At 40.3% G+C, this 18,781-nt stretch overlaps 1 protein-coding gene across 1 annotated transcript in view; it reads right to left on the reverse strand.

Moving 5' to 3' along the window:
* Window positions 1-677: 677 nt before the first annotated feature.
* Window positions 678-18,781, reverse strand: part of vapal (VAMP (vesicle-associated membrane protein)-associated protein A, like) — a 33,809-nt gene continuing 15,705 nt past the window's right edge. The window contains exons 2-6 of the mRNA XM_034104774.2: window positions 9,943-10,095; window positions 7,085-7,188; window positions 5,664-5,744; window positions 2,516-2,695; window positions 678-1,645 (exon numbers count right to left, since the gene is read on the reverse strand). Coding sequence (XP_033960665.1) covers window positions 1,484-1,645; window positions 2,516-2,695; window positions 5,664-5,744; window positions 7,085-7,188; window positions 9,943-10,095 — 680 coding nt within the window. The 3' untranslated portion in view covers window positions 678-1,483. The remainder of the gene's footprint in view (window positions 1,646-2,515; window positions 2,696-5,663; window positions 5,745-7,084; window positions 7,189-9,942; window positions 10,096-18,781) is intronic.

Here is an 18,781-nt window from a genome sequence, read left to right on the forward strand (position 1 = left end):
GCTTTAATAAAATGATTGCAGGTTTCACTTTTGGGGGAAATAAGCATCCTGTAAAAAAAGGTTGTGTATTTTCCTTCATGCTGAAATGAGTTCGGTTTGGGGCCAAAAAGAAACTGCAGATGTTTCCATACAAAGTGATCCAATATACTAGAAATGTACCCAATTACCTTGAAAGAATAACCTCAAAATCAGAGCAACAGCCTCCATTTTACTTTTGGAGGATGATGCCAATTACATGTAAGAGAATACCCTCTTATAACTTAATTTAGCAGCACAGAAAGAGATCTAAACTTTTACCTTGATTAGTCCAGTCGGTTAACAAAGTTAGACTGAGATTTCTTCATTTGAAGCTCCTAAAATTGCAGATGTCCCAGGCTGATGAAGCGTTTCAAGTTATGAGACCCTTGGCAACTGATAGCCGAATAATATTAGCTGAAATGTCATGAAGGCACGTTTCATCAAACCATACTTTGTCCTTGTACTAAGAAAAATGTATCCAATAAAAAATGTTGGCAGCAACACTGACGGAAAAACCTGGCACACAAACGCTCATTTTATGGCATCCAATATTAATGAAGACTTATTGTAGCCGTTAATCTGCGCTGTCCCCTTCCCCACTGTGGCACAAATACACATTTCTATGTGTGATCATTGAAGCGGCGACACAGGAAAAGACGGCTGTTGAAACCACATTTTTATTTCTTCAATGCTTAATACCATGGGACAGGATTTTAAGAATGGAAACCTTATTTCAGTCAATATTTGCCTCAGAAGGAATATATGATTTGTATAACAATAATAATAATAATAATAATAATAATATATAAAGTCTGCATTGGTGTTGTGAGGAGAATCAAAAAGGACAGAAATGTACAAGAAGGAGGAGGCAACTATATCATCCCCAGCTGGACCAGAACATTCCAAGACGAGAAGTAGAAATTACAAACCTAACAAATTTACTTCAGAGGCGGTCCAGCGACAGGTAGGTCTTTTTGATGGAAGTTCTTTCCTTTTTTTGTTTAAAAGGATTTTAAAACAACATTTACAAGACACCTAACATCTCATTCCTATTAAAAACAACAGAGAGAAAAAGAGAGAGAGAGAGAGAGAGAGAGAAATAAATCTAATCGTTTTGACTGCCTCTTGCCCATGGTTCACTCTAGGTGCTTCTTCCATGTTGATAGAATACGACTTTCATTGTCCCGCCACATTACCTGTATAATCCAGCCATCAAAATACAGAAAACTAAAAAAAGGGAGCAATCACTTTTTTTGTCGCCTTTCAATTCTCAACTGTGTGTGCACTAATCGTGTGAGATTGTAAAAAGGCGACGCCTTCGAATGATGCTGTACAGATGTGTTCACTGTAGGCCACACTACCAATGATATGGCAAAGTCAACACAAAGACTTCTCGGTTTTTCCAGGCCTGTTTTATTTCCGGAGCCGGGGTGGGGGGGGATACGGCTGGCATGCATCTCCCAGTCTACAAGATGAACTTCCCTAGGAAGAAACCGATGAAGATGGCTGCTATGACGACGAGGAGGGAGGGCAGGGAGGCGGTGCTGGCTTCTCGGCCGAGGAGGCTAGTTGAGTTTGATGTCATGTGGTCTGAGCGAGGTACCTTTCTCATTCTAACACCTTCGTCCTGTAACAGAGGAGCAGAACACGGTCAGACATCACGAGTCAAGGCTTTTATTGTCATGTGTGCATAGCTACAGCGTAGTTATGACAATGAAAACAACTGATAAAATAGTGCAAGTAAATACAATAACATAGAATATAATAGAAACTGTGCAGAATAGTCTATTACAGTAATTGGAATATTGATATATGAGATGCAAACAGATGTTATGGATGTGTTTAACAGTCTTATGGCCTGTGGGATGGAACCGTCTGCGAGTCATGTTCAATACCAGAGGTGTAAGTCACAGGTTTTATGACGACACCATATTAGATCTTGGGGAAGAATACGAGATGCGTTCCATCACAGTCTGCCACAATGTGGTTTTCAGCCGACTAAATTCAGGGGTCTGTTATTTATAGTAGACGTTTCATGTCCATCAAAAAAAACATCAATGAAATGTATATCAACTCACAAAAGAAACTTAAATATGATTTGACAATTTGGCTACTTGACCGAACACTGATGATTTGAGCAGATTCGTTCCACATAGAAAACAAAGACTGTTAGTTTAAATTAACACGACCAGATCGATCCAGAAAAACAGTCGTGTATATTGTTTTTGATGTCGGTAACTTGACACTGAAGGGTTTCTTGTTACAGTAAAAGAGGCTCAGATGTAAATTAGGAAATTAGCAGAATTCAAATAAGCTCATTTGATTTCAGGTTCCTGGTATCGTACATGTTGGCTTACCGTCTCCCTCACTGGGGCACTTTGTTAGAGCAGAAGCTGCGGTGATGTTATCAGTGACAACCTGTGTTTGTCTTACTTTGGAAAGTCAAAATGCCTGCGACAAAGTTTCATCTTGAATATAATATATCTACACATCCAACCTTTAATTGCCGGTTCTCGTCGGTCATCTTGTTCATCTCATTCTGCAGCCTCTTGCACTTCTCCATCACTTTCTTCATCTCCGGATCGTCCAGGGAGGCAGTGAGAGGCACCGAGGATGCTGAGGAGTCGGACTTCGCAGAGCTCATCACCGGGGCTGCTTTGGTCGCCTCCACGTCATTCTGCCCAACGAGTAAAGAGGGAGAGAGAACCACTGAAGTGAAATCCAGCATGCCCGGAGCTAAGTAGGGAGGTTAGCCTCGAGACGGGAGGCTGAGCCAGAGAAAGGCAGCATGTCTGAGGCCCAGAAGCTCACGGATCAAAGAGACCAGCGAGGAAATGCGTCGCTCCAGAGGTCGGGTTTGATGTGGCTTTGTTTCATGGGACAGACAACATGAAGGCATGGGGAGCGCTTTGAAGTGAAAATACAACTGTATTGTAGATGAGGGTTGACAATCAATACACAGACAGGATATGATGTTCTTATGCCTCGTACCGAAAGCATTTATGCGGAGAAACATCAAGGCTAGCTCATTTTTCTACCACATGATATCAATAAAGAGCAACAACAAACACATGGATGGGGTTAACAAGTGGGAACATATGTTTTATTAATGTCGGCACCTCCAAAGTATATTCAAGCGTCCCAAAAATCAACTACGGTTATTGTCCTAACACATCACTTCACACTTCCTTCACCAACTGTGTCAAATCAACAATACTTAAAATCTGGCAAGTTCTTGGATGTTGTTTAAACCTAAAAACTAATTCCCTGAACACGGACGATAACTTGCGGTCGCTTTATATTTCCCTCAGGCTTCTTCTGGTATAATTAGTGATTAACAGAGCGTGGGATTATTTCTTTTGCCTCACAGATCCATCTTTAAAACTCCGTCAACCAGTACTCTCTGTTCTTCAGAATGTCTCATACTAAAAGAAAAACATTTTTTTTTTGTTTGATAGCCAACTCATTCTTCAATACTAGAGAAATGTTGCTCCGAAATGTCAACATTATAACATTAGCTCTTACTCTACATCCTACAAAGCTACATCCTACAGAGCTACATACTTAACAGTTTGCACATCGTCTAGAGCAGGGGTCTTCAACTCAAATTCAACGAGGTCCAGTTAGAGAAAATGTCCCCATGCAAAGGTCCGGAGCTTCAAAATGTCTAACTTGCTTTATGAATTAATGTGATATATATTGAAGTAGCTGCAGCTTTATCAACGTCTGCATGTAATCAACAGCTGACTGCCAATCAAATAAAGAAAGTACAATTCATAAACAACAATATGTATATATATTTTGTCAATTAACTTTGAACTATACAGATATACAGTAAATACTGTGGATATGTGTAATGTTCCTCTCGGGCTGAAATAGAGAAAATAAATAAAATAGCTTTTGAAAATATGTGCATCTTAAAAGTGCTTAATTTTAGATCAATAAAATAAAGTGTAGCAGCAGCTTGAGTTTCCCTTTTTCTTTGTTAACCGTTCCACATCATGACTTAACTGTTTCAGACGGTTATAGAACAAAATCAGTCTTTACACATCATAACAATTGAACAGTTTCTCTTTCTTTCCCTCTTATATTGCAGTCCCTCTCTCACTTTGTTTAATTCAGTGCCAGAATTGAGCTGGAGCTTGTCCTGCCAGGAGTTTAAATCTTGGCTGAAATGGTGTCAGGGCCATTCTCATACACACATGCAGGTGCTCATTGGTTAGCCTCGGTTAGCCTGCGCTGGAACGATATTTATTTGTTGTGACCTCAGTTCTGACTTGAGAGGGAATGTTTGGTCAAACACTTTGTGTTTTGTCTCATAGTGGCGTTTTGGCACTTTTAATGAGCGCCACGGTCTCTGAACAAATGATACAGACTGGCTCTGTGCTCCCAGTGGGCAGGATGAACATGAACGAGTCTACTCGGGGTTAAAAGCTCTGTTCTCACTGTCCACTTTCCTCTTCTTGGAGAGCGCCATGTGTAATTATGTGTTTCTCCCTGTCTGCCGCTAACACGCCTGTTCACTCTCCTCTCCGCTTCTCTCTCTGTATCGCTAATTATTCTCTTCACTCACTTTCCGCTTCTCTCTCGTCTCTTCTTCTGTGTTTCTCTCCCTGTATCGCTCACTCGTCTCTTTCGCCAGCGGTTAAAATAGAATCGTTGCGTCAAAATTGAAATCCCCTATTAATGTATTGATTATAGGTCCGGGTCTGTAAAGGTCGGCGTCTGGTTCCGGATCCGGACCGCCTGTTGCCGCCCCCTGATCTAGGAGCTCCACGTGCCACAGCAGAGAGCAGATACCGTGTTGCCTCAGCAGTCCATATATCCTCACTGCAGAGCCTCTTAACGTAAGCTAAATCTGGCTTGCCCTGGTTGCATTTTCACCTCCACTGTGAGGACCTGCTGAGCTGCTCGGCGGCACTGCTTATATCAATCCTGAAAACACAGAGCTCATTATTACAGGCTCCTAGAACTCGCAGTGTAGCCGGTTGACTAAGAAAACATTTATGCAATCCACCTTTAACGGCATGTGATAGAATGTATATAGCTTTTTTGCAAACACTCAGATAAAGGTTAAGTTGGTGTGTGTCATGTTTGACTTAGGGATTGGCAAATCATAAGAAACGCAAAATGAAATTACATTTAAGATGCAAGGGTTCACCATGTCTTTCAATAATAGTCTAAACCATCGATTTTATTGTGAACGCACGACTTATTTGACTCTGAACTAGGGCTTGATGCAGCTGCGCTTGGTATTCACACTGGAGCGCTTGATTTAGGCAGCAAGTGACATTATCTGCTAAAATGCTAAATGCCGTGCAGAAGGCACATTTGTTAAACTCTGACAGAGGGACCTGGTGCCGAGAGGAAGCCAGAAACTCTCGCTTTAGAGGGAAAGAAAACCAGAAGCTACGGCTTTGTATTTTCTTTAAACAATTAAACATAGGCCGGGTTTCTCCTCAGAACGGCACCCGATACTTCATTGATATTATAGCTGTGGATTTTCCCCAAATGTTTTTCCCTTTATGGAATTCTTTGGTTTTCTGCAAATGTTCAAAGTTGAGTAATCAAAATGTGTCCTTCAGCGACTAAATCACACTTCAGATTATGTGAAAGTAAGCCGTTTTTAATGCAGCACCTCTTACCACTTTATCGTTTTCAGAAGGCAGCTCGAAAACACATCTCAGCTTGGAATCCATGAGGTCATCTGGTTTTGCCTCTTTCCACTGGTGGAGATGAGAAATGGGCATGTTATTCATCAACTCAAACTGCTAGCAGCTCACACACACACACACACACACACACACACACACACACAACATTAAACATGCACAGACTCCTTCAAAAAGAATTATAATCCATAATTTTTCTAAAACAAAAACAAGTGTACATATTTTAATTGGTTTTAGGTCAGCTCCTGACATCTGAAACATTTGTTGTTTTATAAACTGAATTACAAAGGTGCTTGGTATTAAAAATGCTCGTAAAGCCCAGAGTTGCTTTATGGTAAGAGATATCTTTTCGTGTCACAATATAAAACACGGATCAGAAATGAAACTAATGTCCAGATTCCAGTTTACTTTTGAGGAGCTTTCCTAACGCTGTTCCTTCCTGGATTGTGCTTCTCATCCAAGACAAGCCACTTCATGAACATGACTTCATGTGAATGTTTCAGCGCCTGACTAAGCCTGTGCTGTCCTCTGGTGGACAACCCAGAATGCATCACTGCTTGTTTGTTAATTTACCTTAGCAGCCTTATCTAAGAGCACAGAGCTTTCCATGGCAACTCACTAGAATGCCAATTATCCTGTCATAAATGAGGACAGCATTCAGATTCCTTATTTATATATAAACTGATTTAGGCATAATTAGTAGTGGTGTCGAAAAGACTAATAACCTGTTTTTGGAGAGTCCTGTCGAAAGTGACATTTTGAGTGGAAGTTAGGGTTTCACATTGTATTCACCGATAGATGTGCTTTTGGCAGGTTTCAGTGCTACGGTTACAATGGGAGAGATCGAGACTTAAATACAAAATAGTATATTTTACAGATTATTTTATTTAATAACAACCAAGTTGTAACTGTATGAAATAAGTTAAATGGTTCAATAAACAATTTAAATTGGGTTTTCAGTGTAAACAATGGAGTTATGTTACCATTGGTCTGTTTTATTATTATTTGAAGACTTATTTTGAGTTTACTGTAAACTGCAGAATATAACACACACACTGTATTTTGGATACTTTTTAAAAATTGTTTTCATCCAGGAAGACATTTATTGACCTACCCGCATTTGGTAATAATCTATCAAATCAAAGACGCTCAAGATTTAGTTTGAATAATTGTTTTTAATGGTTCCTTATTTTTTGGGAGCCGAGATGCACACCTTAGGAACCCACAGAGATATTTCTAGCTTTTGAATCATCTCAAAGCTTAAGAAGGTGTGAGACTTTTCAAACAATAAGAAGGTTAGTGACACAACTGTTGCAAGATAAGTAGATGTTGTGCTATATTGATTTTAAAAAACAATTTCGGGAAAAGTCTTGAAAGTAAATAAAAACACTTACCAATGAATCCATGTCAGAAACAGTTGATGGGGCAAAAATGGTCTGCACCATGAATTTGTGTTTACTTTTCTCATTGGGGTCATAGTCAAAGGGCTGTAGCATAACTGTAAAATAAACAATGATCACAGTTAAAACATTTAGGCATCCCTGAGTAGAAGAAGTTGTAGTTTACACATTTAGCATAATTCATCCTCCAGCAGGAAATCACTATTTTCTATGATAATCTCAAACGGTACATTCCTCCCACATCGAAGGCTATCTAATAAATAATGCTGGTAAATAAAAGTTAAAATCCCCATCATGTGTTTTTCTTTAACTGGATCATACCATTATCTCCTGACAAACGTTAACATTTTATTTTCTAAATGTAATAAAAAAGGTGAATAAAATGTACATTTTCAACATAATAGCTACAGCTGAGTTAATGTCAGTTACAAAGGACATTGGTAATGTGTTTACTAAGCAGCTGCCTTAATCACTTCACACATGACCAGTTTATTATGTCATCATTCTGGATATAATACAAATGTTTGGAACATGCCGAGCAGAGAAGTGTTGCAAAGAATACCGATACTAATCCGGTTTTGGGATACTGGGACTAATTTTATTAGTTTTGGTACTTAAAGAATGAAAGTGTTTTATTTAGAAAAATCTGACTCCCAGACAAAATATGGCACTTTTTCCTAAACATTTTCAGTTTATAATGAACTTTCGGCAGGTAATGTGTCAGTCATATTTTTGATATTGTGAAAAGCCTAGGACAGAAGACAAGTGGATCAGGGTGTAGGAGCAGTGTAAGAGGTTACCCTTGGACATTTCGATGTTATCATTAAAGCGCATTGCAGCTAATAAGCAGTCTGCAGTTACTAGGGATGCTCCGATCGGAATCAGCATCGGCCGATCCGATGGGGTTTATGGGGATCTTCCATTTAAAGTGATGTTTAAAACTCAGTTAATGGGGCTCATTTTTATATTCCTTCAGTTTGTAATCGAAAAGTTCGATGAATACATGAACACAAACAACATAATTATTAGATTCAAATGAAGTACATTATTCAAGTTTACATTAACTTTTGATAATAACACGGGAGGAATGAGCGGAAGCGCTCTCTTTTCCTCTCTCCCTCTCCTGACAGGCTGTCGGTATCGTCTCCTGCAGCTCACTGATCCAGTAATGAGTGACCCGACAGTGGAGAATAAACATATGTATAACTAGTTTAGCTAGTTCCAGAGGTAGATCAAACAGCTAAGTGTGTTCGGTCTAACTCTTAGTGTGTGTTTTGCGTCACAGCGGGCGGAGCTGCAGGATTTCTGCTTCACACACTTTGGATACCGCTATTTTACTGTCTTTTTCGGACACCTTGAAATACTGCCAGACCGGTGAAGCCATTTTGGCGAGCTTGTTTTGCCGCACAGAGAAAAGTGTCATGTATTTTACGTCATGTGATCGGCTCTCCTGATCGGCCTTTATAGAGAGCACCGACCGATGGATCGGAGCATCCCTAGCAGTTACTGAAGGAAACTTTACATTTCACCAATTTGGCCAAGGAGACTGTCCTTAATACGAGTCGATAAACCAATGAACAGAGTTTCAGTAGCTCCATTGAGGCCAATTTGACCCTAAAGAGCTGAATGAAAACCTACATTTGCCCATCCAGAGGTTTTAAATCATGTTTCCTTAAAGGCTGTTCCACTTCAACTTTGCTCACCTTACCGTCTTCATTGCATTAAGGCATCATTAAAGGTAGACAACTATTCTCCAATCATACCAGGGTTTCCGTTAGCCGGTAATTACCGGTTTTTAGCTGGTAAAATTTATAAAAAACCGGTAAATTCAAAACCTGACGGTCAAAATGTCTGGTAATAATTAGGGAGGCTCCGATCGATCGGCCGCCGGTCATTATCGGCCGATATTCACTCTTAATAGTTTGATCGGTGCTCTCTAGGCCGATCAGGAGAGCTGGATCTGATCGATATGGACATAAACGCGAGTGAAGTGTAACCGGAGCGAGAGAGAGATCAGATCAGCTGCTGAGTCTGACCGAGACACGCAGCTCTGCAGAATCACCTGAAGCCCCGCCCTCTGTTTAGTGCGCTGCAGGAGCTGCATGATAAACTGACGTGCTGTCAGGAGAGAGAGGGAGGGAGAGGGGAAAAGAGAGGATCCGTTTCTCCCGTGTTATTATTCAAAGTTGATGTAAACTTCTGAATAATGTACGTTATCTACTACAAGTAGTTTGTTTGAATGTAATAATTATGTTGTTTGTTGAATCATTTATTGAAAAATTAATCTGAATTTTTTTCGATCTGTTACGATTATAAACTGAAGAAATATAAAAATGAGCCCCGTGAACTGAGTTTTAAACATCAGCATATCTGCTCATAGTCCGGTAATTACCTGCTAACGGAAACTCTGCTACACAACTATTATTATTATTATTGAAATATGACCGGTAAGTTTCAAATTTGTCCGGTAAAATAAAATCTGCCCGGACATTTGACCGTCGAGAAAAAATCCTAGCGGAAACCCTGAATCATACATGTCTATGTTTTGGTGAATACGTCGGCTTATGTTTCAGTACCCTTGGTTTTGTATATTAATACGATATCGTATGTAAAATACTTTGAAATGATTGTGCATTTTTATAAAAGAAAACGGAAAGTTGTCGAATTTGGTAATTGGAGAGTCCAATGATGGACTCTGTGGATTTGACTGGGTGAAAACTGCTTCCACTGAGCGGCTGACCTTCTTGAACCGTGACCCATTTTGCAACATGTTCCTGACAGTTTCCCTCAAAGGTTTCCCCACCATCTCCCTAAACAGGCAGGTAATAAATACAAACATCTGAAAAACTTACCAGAGATAATGACAGTTGCTCCAGGATCAATGACACCACTGTTTGGCCGTACACAGTATCTGCGCGGCGCAGTCGTCTTCACTTTGAAACAGACTTTTCTGTCAGAGGGGTTCTTCAGTTTGAGGTTGGTGGTGACTACATCTGTAAAAGGACCTGGTGGGAAAAGAAAGACAAACACAAGTGCATTATTATTTCTGTATTTGGAGTACTCTCTACTGAGTAGGCCTGTCGCGATAAGCAATTCATTGACTTATCATACGATAAATAAAAATGAACTCGATAACTTTTCGGACCTCGATTAATTGCCGTTTACATGCGTGTTTGTTTACATAAGGATGTGACCAGCATTTTAGCCAGGAGTGCTGTGTCTGATGTGCCGTGAGGGGTAGGACTGTGCATCTTCACTGGTCTCACGATTCGATTACGATTATCCTGTCAACGATTCGATTCGGTTCGATATCCCGGTGCATCACGATTCATACCAATGCGTTGCATCCTCAATTTTCTATATTACTGCACATGGCTTATTTTTCATCAATGCATACATGCAGTAAATACATATGAACTCTCTTTTTATTATTTAGAAAGTGCTTCAGAAAATAATAACATAAATGTCTTGACATTAATTTATAAACCTAAATAAATGAATTGTATAGGTCTAGCCTCCCTATATCTGTGTGTGAAGTTGTTCCATCCTCAAAAACAAAAAGCTAATGCTTCTGCAGTCTAGCTGCAGCTTCTAGCAACAGTCTTCTGTTAAGAAAGGACACTGAATGTCCTGAATGTGGCATCACACACAGGACTTGAGTCTGAACACAGCAGACAACAGGAGTATTTACAACAGCATATACAAACAAAAATAGTGCATGTGGGTGCACACTTACATTCTCTGTCTTACTGTTACATAAATCCCATGAATGTAGGAGATTAAGTTAGCTTCATTATATCTCAGTGATTAAGTGAATAACAAAGTTTCTATCGGGTCACTATCAGCCTGTCACTCATTATTTTCAGGGAGGGGGCGGGGCTTGGAGGAACGGAGAGGAGACGGTGATCGCGGAAGCTTTTTTCCTCCTGCCTTCACAAACTTTACACACGTATATATCGTCTGAAAATTGCTAGAGGGCATTCATACTCTGCAATCCAAGACTTAATTAAATCCACCAAAAACCTGACATGATTGTAACGCGATTATTTTTGAAAAACATAAATCCCTGTGTCTCTGAGCCGCAGCGACACGGAGTGATTCAGAGCCGGTCATTCTGCTTTTGGTTCTGGACTGGTGTTCTTGTGTTGGTGGATAAAGCAGACTGCTCCGTGTTCGGTGTTGCTGTGCTGCTGTCACGTCTGTTCCCTGATCTCTTCGTCACCGACCGATTTGATATTAAAGTGACAGAAAAAACGTTAGTAAAGCCGCGGCCGGAAAATCAGGAAGCAACGTTACTACTCTATAACCGATTATCTTCCGTCACTGCATCGAGACCGAATCGTCCACGTCCGCATCGCAATGCATCGTAGAAATGATTATTTTCAACACCCCTAGTGAGGGGCGGGGCTTACACACACAGCCAGGTCAGGACACTCCGCGTGCAGCAGTGTAGCAGCCAAATGAATAATATAGAGACAAGCAGGAGACAACGTGTGACTTACTACGCAAAACCTAACTCCATCTCCGGTGTGGGAATATTTTGGATTTTAGCCAAATCAACAAGGCGAACCTACGGACTTGAACGAGCCGGTATGTCGCATTTGTTTAAAAAAGTTAGCAACAAAAGCTAGCATGGACAGTGGACTGTACACTTGACTGTTGTTTTAAGGAGTTTTTTGTGCTTGTGAGACATTGTGTGCTCATATTTATTTGAGAGAGAGAGAGAGTCTATTTAATTTATTGTTTAGGTTGTGTGTGATTTAATACATGTTTCAGAATGTAATGTATTTGTTTTATTTATTATATATAATTTATATATCTGAATATTATGTCACATTTAATTTGCAATGTTGAATGTTCAATAAAAAAGTTCTGTTTGAAAGGATGTACTTCAATTATTATTACATATTATCATTATGTCAGTGATCTAAAATGGTCTGACAACGGTGCCGACAATATCATCGTTTATCGCAATAATTTCCAGGAAAATGTATCGTCCAACAAAATGTATTATTGTGACAGGCCTGCTCCTGAGGGAACACATAACAACTGTAAGATGGAGCAGCTATTCTCATATGTGACAAAGCCCGCCCTCCAAGTTTTTGAAGCAGCACACTTTGTATTGGTAGGTAGTTAGCTTAGCAACAGTCATTTGGAAAACCCCTGCAAAATGCAACATGTTGTATCCCTATTAAATTGCAATGGATCCACATTTTTTTAGTCAATTTTGAATGCAAAAAAACTAAGGGGAAATACGTTGCGTGCAGGGCTCTCGACTAACTTTTTTCACCATCCTCCCGGAACCGTCCCGAAATACAATCTAAGCCGTCCCGAAATTAATGTGGACCTTCCCGAATTTAAGATGTTAGTTTTCCTACATTATCATTAGTTAAAATCATTCAAAGTGACCTTTAACATAAATAAAACATCATACAAATCTAGATGATAATTTTTATTTGAGTAAATCATTCAATCACATAAACAAAGGCCAAATATATTTAAACAAACACACAAACGAGAAAATTACTCTAATATTGAATCCAATCAAGTCCCATCCAATTAACAAAAAAATCCAACACTGTCCTGAAGACAGAACCCAGAGTAACCACTAACCAGGATGACAGTCTGTAACAGTCAGGAGACCTTTACAAACGGCCCGCCCCCTCGCACCCAGACGGGACAGAGAGATCTCGTCTGGATTGGAAAGCTCGAAAATACATAATTGGCGCATGTTGTAGTCTTATTGCATATTAGAAACGGAGTTTGCGAAACTAAAACTGCGATATAATGTGTCTGTAGCAATAATACATATGACATATTTTTTAAATGTCTCCAGTACCGATAAAAAGTCCGATAACGTCGGAGCTTAACGACTGTCTTTAATAATTCCGGCCCGGGGCTCGTTTAATACCGGGGCTCGGTACCCATCCCTACATGGGGAGAGGCGCAGCATATTGCTAAGGACTAAATACGATGGAGGGTTCTCATCTCAGCCTTATTACCCATAGGGGATGAAGAGGAGTAAGTAAATAAAGAGGCCGGCGCTCCAGGGTCTGGTTCTACTGTGCGTTTTTGTGATGTAACGGTAAAACATTTCAGAATTCCTCCACGGGATACCATTGTCATCACTCAACCCGCGAAATATACACACTCAGTACATAGCTAGACCCGCGAACAGCTGTAGCTACGTACTGTGTGTGTGTGTGTGTGTGTGTGTGTGTGTGTGTGTGTGTGTGTGTGTGTGTGTGTGTGTGTGTGTGTGTGTGCGTGCGTGTGTGTATTTCAAGGGTTGCTAAATGTTTTGTGCGTGTGTGTGTTTATGTTGACAAGGAGGTTTAATAACTGTGTCAGTGTGCGAAAAAGTACACGTCCCACCGTCCGGGACGTGTTATTTACAATATCGGACAAGTAGATCTTTCAATTGACTTGTCCGGCGGACAAGTGACGTTTTTCGGCCTGATTTATTGACAAATTATTGATACATTCAGTTTACAAAAGGCAGAACTCATTCGCAAATGGTCCGTGTCCGCCATTGTTCGTTTAGAAGTGTTAGTTTCGGTTCTGCTTGTAGATTCCTAAGGAAATGCATCTCGCCGTTTTCTGTACAGTTAGACGGGGGTGGGGCGGGGCGGGGTGGGAAGTGTAGCACAGTGGCCGGGTTCAAACTAGGTTCCGAGTAGGAACAAATAACAATTGTCCGGTACCGGGATTAATAAGAGTTGTGAGGACAGGAGGCGAGGCCGAGCCCCGCGGACTGCAGCTCTCTCATATGCTCCGTATCAGCTGATCGCTGCACGGTGCAGCTCAGCGTCTCTCTCTCTTTCTACACACAGCGCATCCGCTGCCTGTTTGACAGCCTCATCTTTGTCAAATTTTCTTATGTTCTTTCTCTAACACGTAATGAAGGTTATTAAGCGTTTTAGCTCCTATGTTGTTAATATTGACCGCCATTTCCTTTATGAAGTGAAGCAGCCTCCCTGTCTGTGTCCTCGCGCTGTCCTCACATCCCCGGACCCCCAGACTCGGAGGAGCACAGGGATGTCAGTATTGTTTATGAAGCAGGGTGTAGAAAGTACATTATTGAAATAGAAATTCTATTTATTTACTTTTACAAACAGTGAGCAGCTGGGCAGCTGCAGCATGTGTATTGCAGGACATGTGTAAGCGTGCAAGCGTCTTTGAGTTGTAGAAAAGCGCTAGGCCTATACTGTAGGCTATACATATAATGTATTATTATTATTAGGTTATGTCCTATGTGTTGGACATGTGTGGTTGGACTCTGTCTCACAGGCAGGTTGCAGTGTAACATCAGAGGAGACTGGGCCAATTGTACATTCTCAAACTGCACCACTTGGAACTAACTAAACAATGCAGTGATTATTTTTATAGAATTGTATTCAATAACCGTAAGAAATTCAACAGTATGAAGTGATTTGTAAATCGGAATACAGATTTGACTTAATGTTTTCATAAATATATTTTTCTCCCAGTTTGACTTATTTTTACCCTCTCAAAGAACCGGAATCGAGAACCGAAAATAACCGGAATCGAAAAGCAGAACCGGAATCGTTAAAATCCAAACGATACCCAACCCTATGTGTAATGCAGTAAAATCTTACCGCTTACTTACGTTGAGCGGTGTCGTAAAAACCGTGGGAAAATGTAAAATACGATGACGAAGAAGAAGATTCCAGTGGCCCCAATTTTTGTCCATTCTGGACAAGTGAAAAATGTATTCGGACAAGTACATTGCCAAACTCACTTGTCCATGGACAAGTACTCTCTAAAAACTTTTTCTCACACTGCGTGTGCTACACAAAACGTGCAGTCAGTTTCATTTTCATCGCCGTTTGTAGTAGAGTTAGCAGGGTATTTTTATTTTAACTCTCGTCCCAAAATTATTTTTTATCCTCCCCGACACTATTTTTTTCGGCCCCGGGACGACGGGACGTCCTTAAGCTCGAGCCCTGGTTGCATGTTAACATTGGAACTGCATGTTCAAATTCAATCAACACCACCTTCCTGAGTAAATAAGTTAAACCTTATCCATTAAACACACATAAGGCCTGCAATGTTTTTGCCAAGGTACACACCGCCAAATAACTTAAAAAAGATTAACTGAAAAATACAGTCAGGCCCCAACTCAATAAGGCCTAAACGATTAAGTAAGAGGACTAATTGAATACTCACTTTCTTGGCTTAAAGCTGGATGGCAGATAGTTCTACTGTTAATACACTTAAAACAGGCTATGAATGAAGAAACACCAGGAACAACTACAAATGGATAAAATACCAGTGTTACTTCTTTGAACATCAAAGACTTGCAATATCCTTTAGTTTATAAAGATCATGATAATACTCATGTACTACTTGGTTGGAGTATTACTGAAGACTTTCCAGCTACTTACAACTCATTTGAAAGACATTTTTGAGAGCACCTCGTTTAAGGAAATGCATCGTTACAATTGTAAAAAACTTAATATTATTATCAAATCACTGAACTTTCGTGCCTGATGGACGGGTATTATCTACACATGCAAAGCTTATTAGCATGAGACGATCAGGAGACTCAAACAAATATTATGATCATGTCCTGCACAAGTTGTACATCAGGAGATCATTGATTAGCTCTACATCTTGTGACAGAGCTCGCTTCAAATTAAGACCTTAACCACGGTCAGCACCATCCAGCTTTGATGAGCCATATCGTAGAACTTGAGATGCCAAGATGAATAAAACTAGATCAGTAGCGGAATTAGCATTGAAGTCTGGAAAGAAAAAATATCCCATGATGCATGGTTACATAATATCATGGGATCTTCGGGTGACCTTCTACATCCAGTGTGAGAACAAGTTTTTAGAGAGTACTTGTCCATGGGCAAGTGAGTTTGTCGATTTACTTGTCCGAATACATTTTTCACTTGTCCAGAATGGACAAAAATTGGGGCCACTGGAATCTTCTTCTTCGTCATCGTATTTTACACTTTCCCACGATTTTTACAACACCACTAACTTAAGTGAGCGGTAAGATTTTACTGCATCACACATAGGGTTGGGTATCGTTTGGATTTTAATGATTCCGGTTCTGCTTTTCGGTTCTCGATTCCGGTTCTTTTGAGAGGGTAAAAATAAGTCCCATGACAAACTGGGAGAAAAATATATTTATGAAAAGAAAACATTAAGTCAAATCTGTATTCCTATTTACAAATCACTTCATACTGTTTAATTTCTTACAGTTATTGAATACAATTATATAAAAATAATCTCTGCATTGTTTAGTTAGTTCTAAGTGGTGCAGTTTGAGAATGTACAATTGGCCCAGTGTCCTCTGATGTTACACTGCAACCTGCCTGTGAGTCCAACCACACATGTCCAACAAATAGGCCTAATAATAATAATAATAAATTATTATTATCTCAAAAAGAGAGATGCTAACAAATAATCTAGGAAGTTTAACCACATGGATTACACCGGAGGTGACAAGTCTCGGTGTCATCCTGGACTCAGATTTGAACTTCAACGCCCATTTAAACAAAGTGACCAAAATAGCTTTCTTTCATCTCAGAAACATAGCGAAGGTAAGACCATTCATAAATCAAAATGATGCAGAGAAGCTAATTCATGCTTTAATATCTAGCCGACTAGAGACTGCAATGCACTATTCACTGGTCTCCCCAAGAAAGCTATTGGAAGACTCCAGCTCATTCAAAACTCTGCAGCTAGACTACTGACGAATACCAAAAGGAGGGAACACATTAGGCCTGTCTTAGCTACTCTACACTGGCTTCCTGTAACTTCTAGAATTGATTTGAAGGTGCTTCTCCTCACATACAAAGCTCTAAATGGACAAGGACTCAGCTACATTGCTGACTCTCTAATGAACTACACACCTGCCAGAACACTGCGATCATCAGATGCAGGTCTATTAGAGGTCACCAGCTTAAAACCTATCTCTTTACCAAAGCATTTTACTGATTTTACACTATTATACTGCACTATTCTCTGTGATTGACATTGCACTATTTCTCTATGTTTTATTCCCCATGTATTTTTAATTATTTTATCCCACTTTATGCTTTGCTCTTGCTGCTTGTTTTACACTGATTTTACGTCTTATTTTTTACTGATGTAAAGCACTTTGAACTGCAATCCCCTGTATGAAAGGTGCTATACAAATAAAGTTATTATTATTATTATTTGTATAGCTTATAGGCCTAGCGCTTTTCTACAACTCAAAGAGCTTACACATGTCCTGCAATAGCTGCCCAGCTACTCACCGTTTGTAAAAGTAAATAAATAGTATAAATAGCATTTCAATAATGTACTTTCTATACCCTGCTTCATAAACAATACTGACATCCCTGTGCTCCTCTGAGTCTGGGGGTCCGGGGATGTGAGGACAGCGTGAGGACAGACAGGGAGGCTGCTTCACTTCATAAAGGAAATGGCGGTCCATATTAACAACACAGGAGCTAAAACGCTTAATAACCTTCATTACGTGTTAGAGAAAGAACATAAGAAAGTTTGACAAAGATGCGGCTGTTAAACGGGCAGCGGATCTGCTGTGTGTAGAAAGAGAGAGAGAGAGACGCTGAGCTGCACCGTGCAGCGATCAGCTGATACGGAGCATAGAGAGAGAGCTGCAGTCCGCGGGGCTCGGCCTCGCCTCCTGTCCTCACAACTCTTAATCCCGGGACCGGACAATTGTTATTTGTTCCTACTCGGAACCAAGTTTTGCTTCCCAACCCTGCCACTGTGCTACACTTCCCACCCCGCTCCCGTCTAACTGTACAGAAAGCGGCGAGATGCATTTCCTTATGAATCGATTTGCAGAACCGAAACCAGGGCTCGCAATTAACAATGTCCCGATGTCCCGGGGACCATAAAAATTCCTACTGGGACACAAATCTATTTTGTCTGGGACTATTTCGGGACTGTGAAAAAAAGATTAAAAGTAAACTTCAAAATGGGTGTTATTTGCAAAGTCATTGGGCTGTCAAATCATAGAATGCATTCTACGTCATCCACTCTGCTGCTGACTGCTGCTAGACTCGCGCTAATGCAACGGTCACGACTAGAGATGTCCCGATCCGATCACGTGATTTCAAAAAGATCGGGGATCGGGAGAAAAAAATCGGGGATCGGGATTTTTTTTGAATTTTTTTTTTATACTTTTTTTTTTTATTATTTAATGTTACAAAACAAAAATGACCATGTTCACGTCTTAAAGTCATCCTGAGGACTTAGTTTTGGTTTAAAATTACACAACATCATGTATGTGTTGCTTTCTTTGGGCTTGTTTTCATAGACCTGGTTGCTTATTTCTCTGAAAGCTGGCAACAGAGTGGGCGCAGTGTCTAATAGTAGCAGTAAGCTAACGAGAGGCTACGTTCAGCTGGTGACTCGGCACAGAGAAAATGTCAGGAGTTTGGAAGTATTATAAAATTGAAAGCGAAGGCAGTGTAACAGCCAGATGCAATGTTTGCAAGGCAGAGGTTCCGCGTGGTGGAAAGAACAGAGCTACGTTCAACACGACCATCTAATACGCTACCTGAGAAACAAACACCAACAACAACACGGCGAGTACACAGCGGCCACTCAGGTAACGGCACTGAAACAACCGACACTTTCAGAGACTTTCAAAAGGAAAGAGAAACTGCCCCAGAACAGATAACAGCCAAGATAGCTGAA

The sequence above is a fragment of the Pseudochaenichthys georgianus genome, chromosome 17 (assembly GCF_902827115.2).
Source record: "Pseudochaenichthys georgianus chromosome 17, fPseGeo1.2, whole genome shotgun sequence".
Lineage (NCBI taxonomy): Eukaryota > Metazoa > Chordata > Actinopteri > Perciformes > Channichthyidae > Pseudochaenichthys > Pseudochaenichthys georgianus.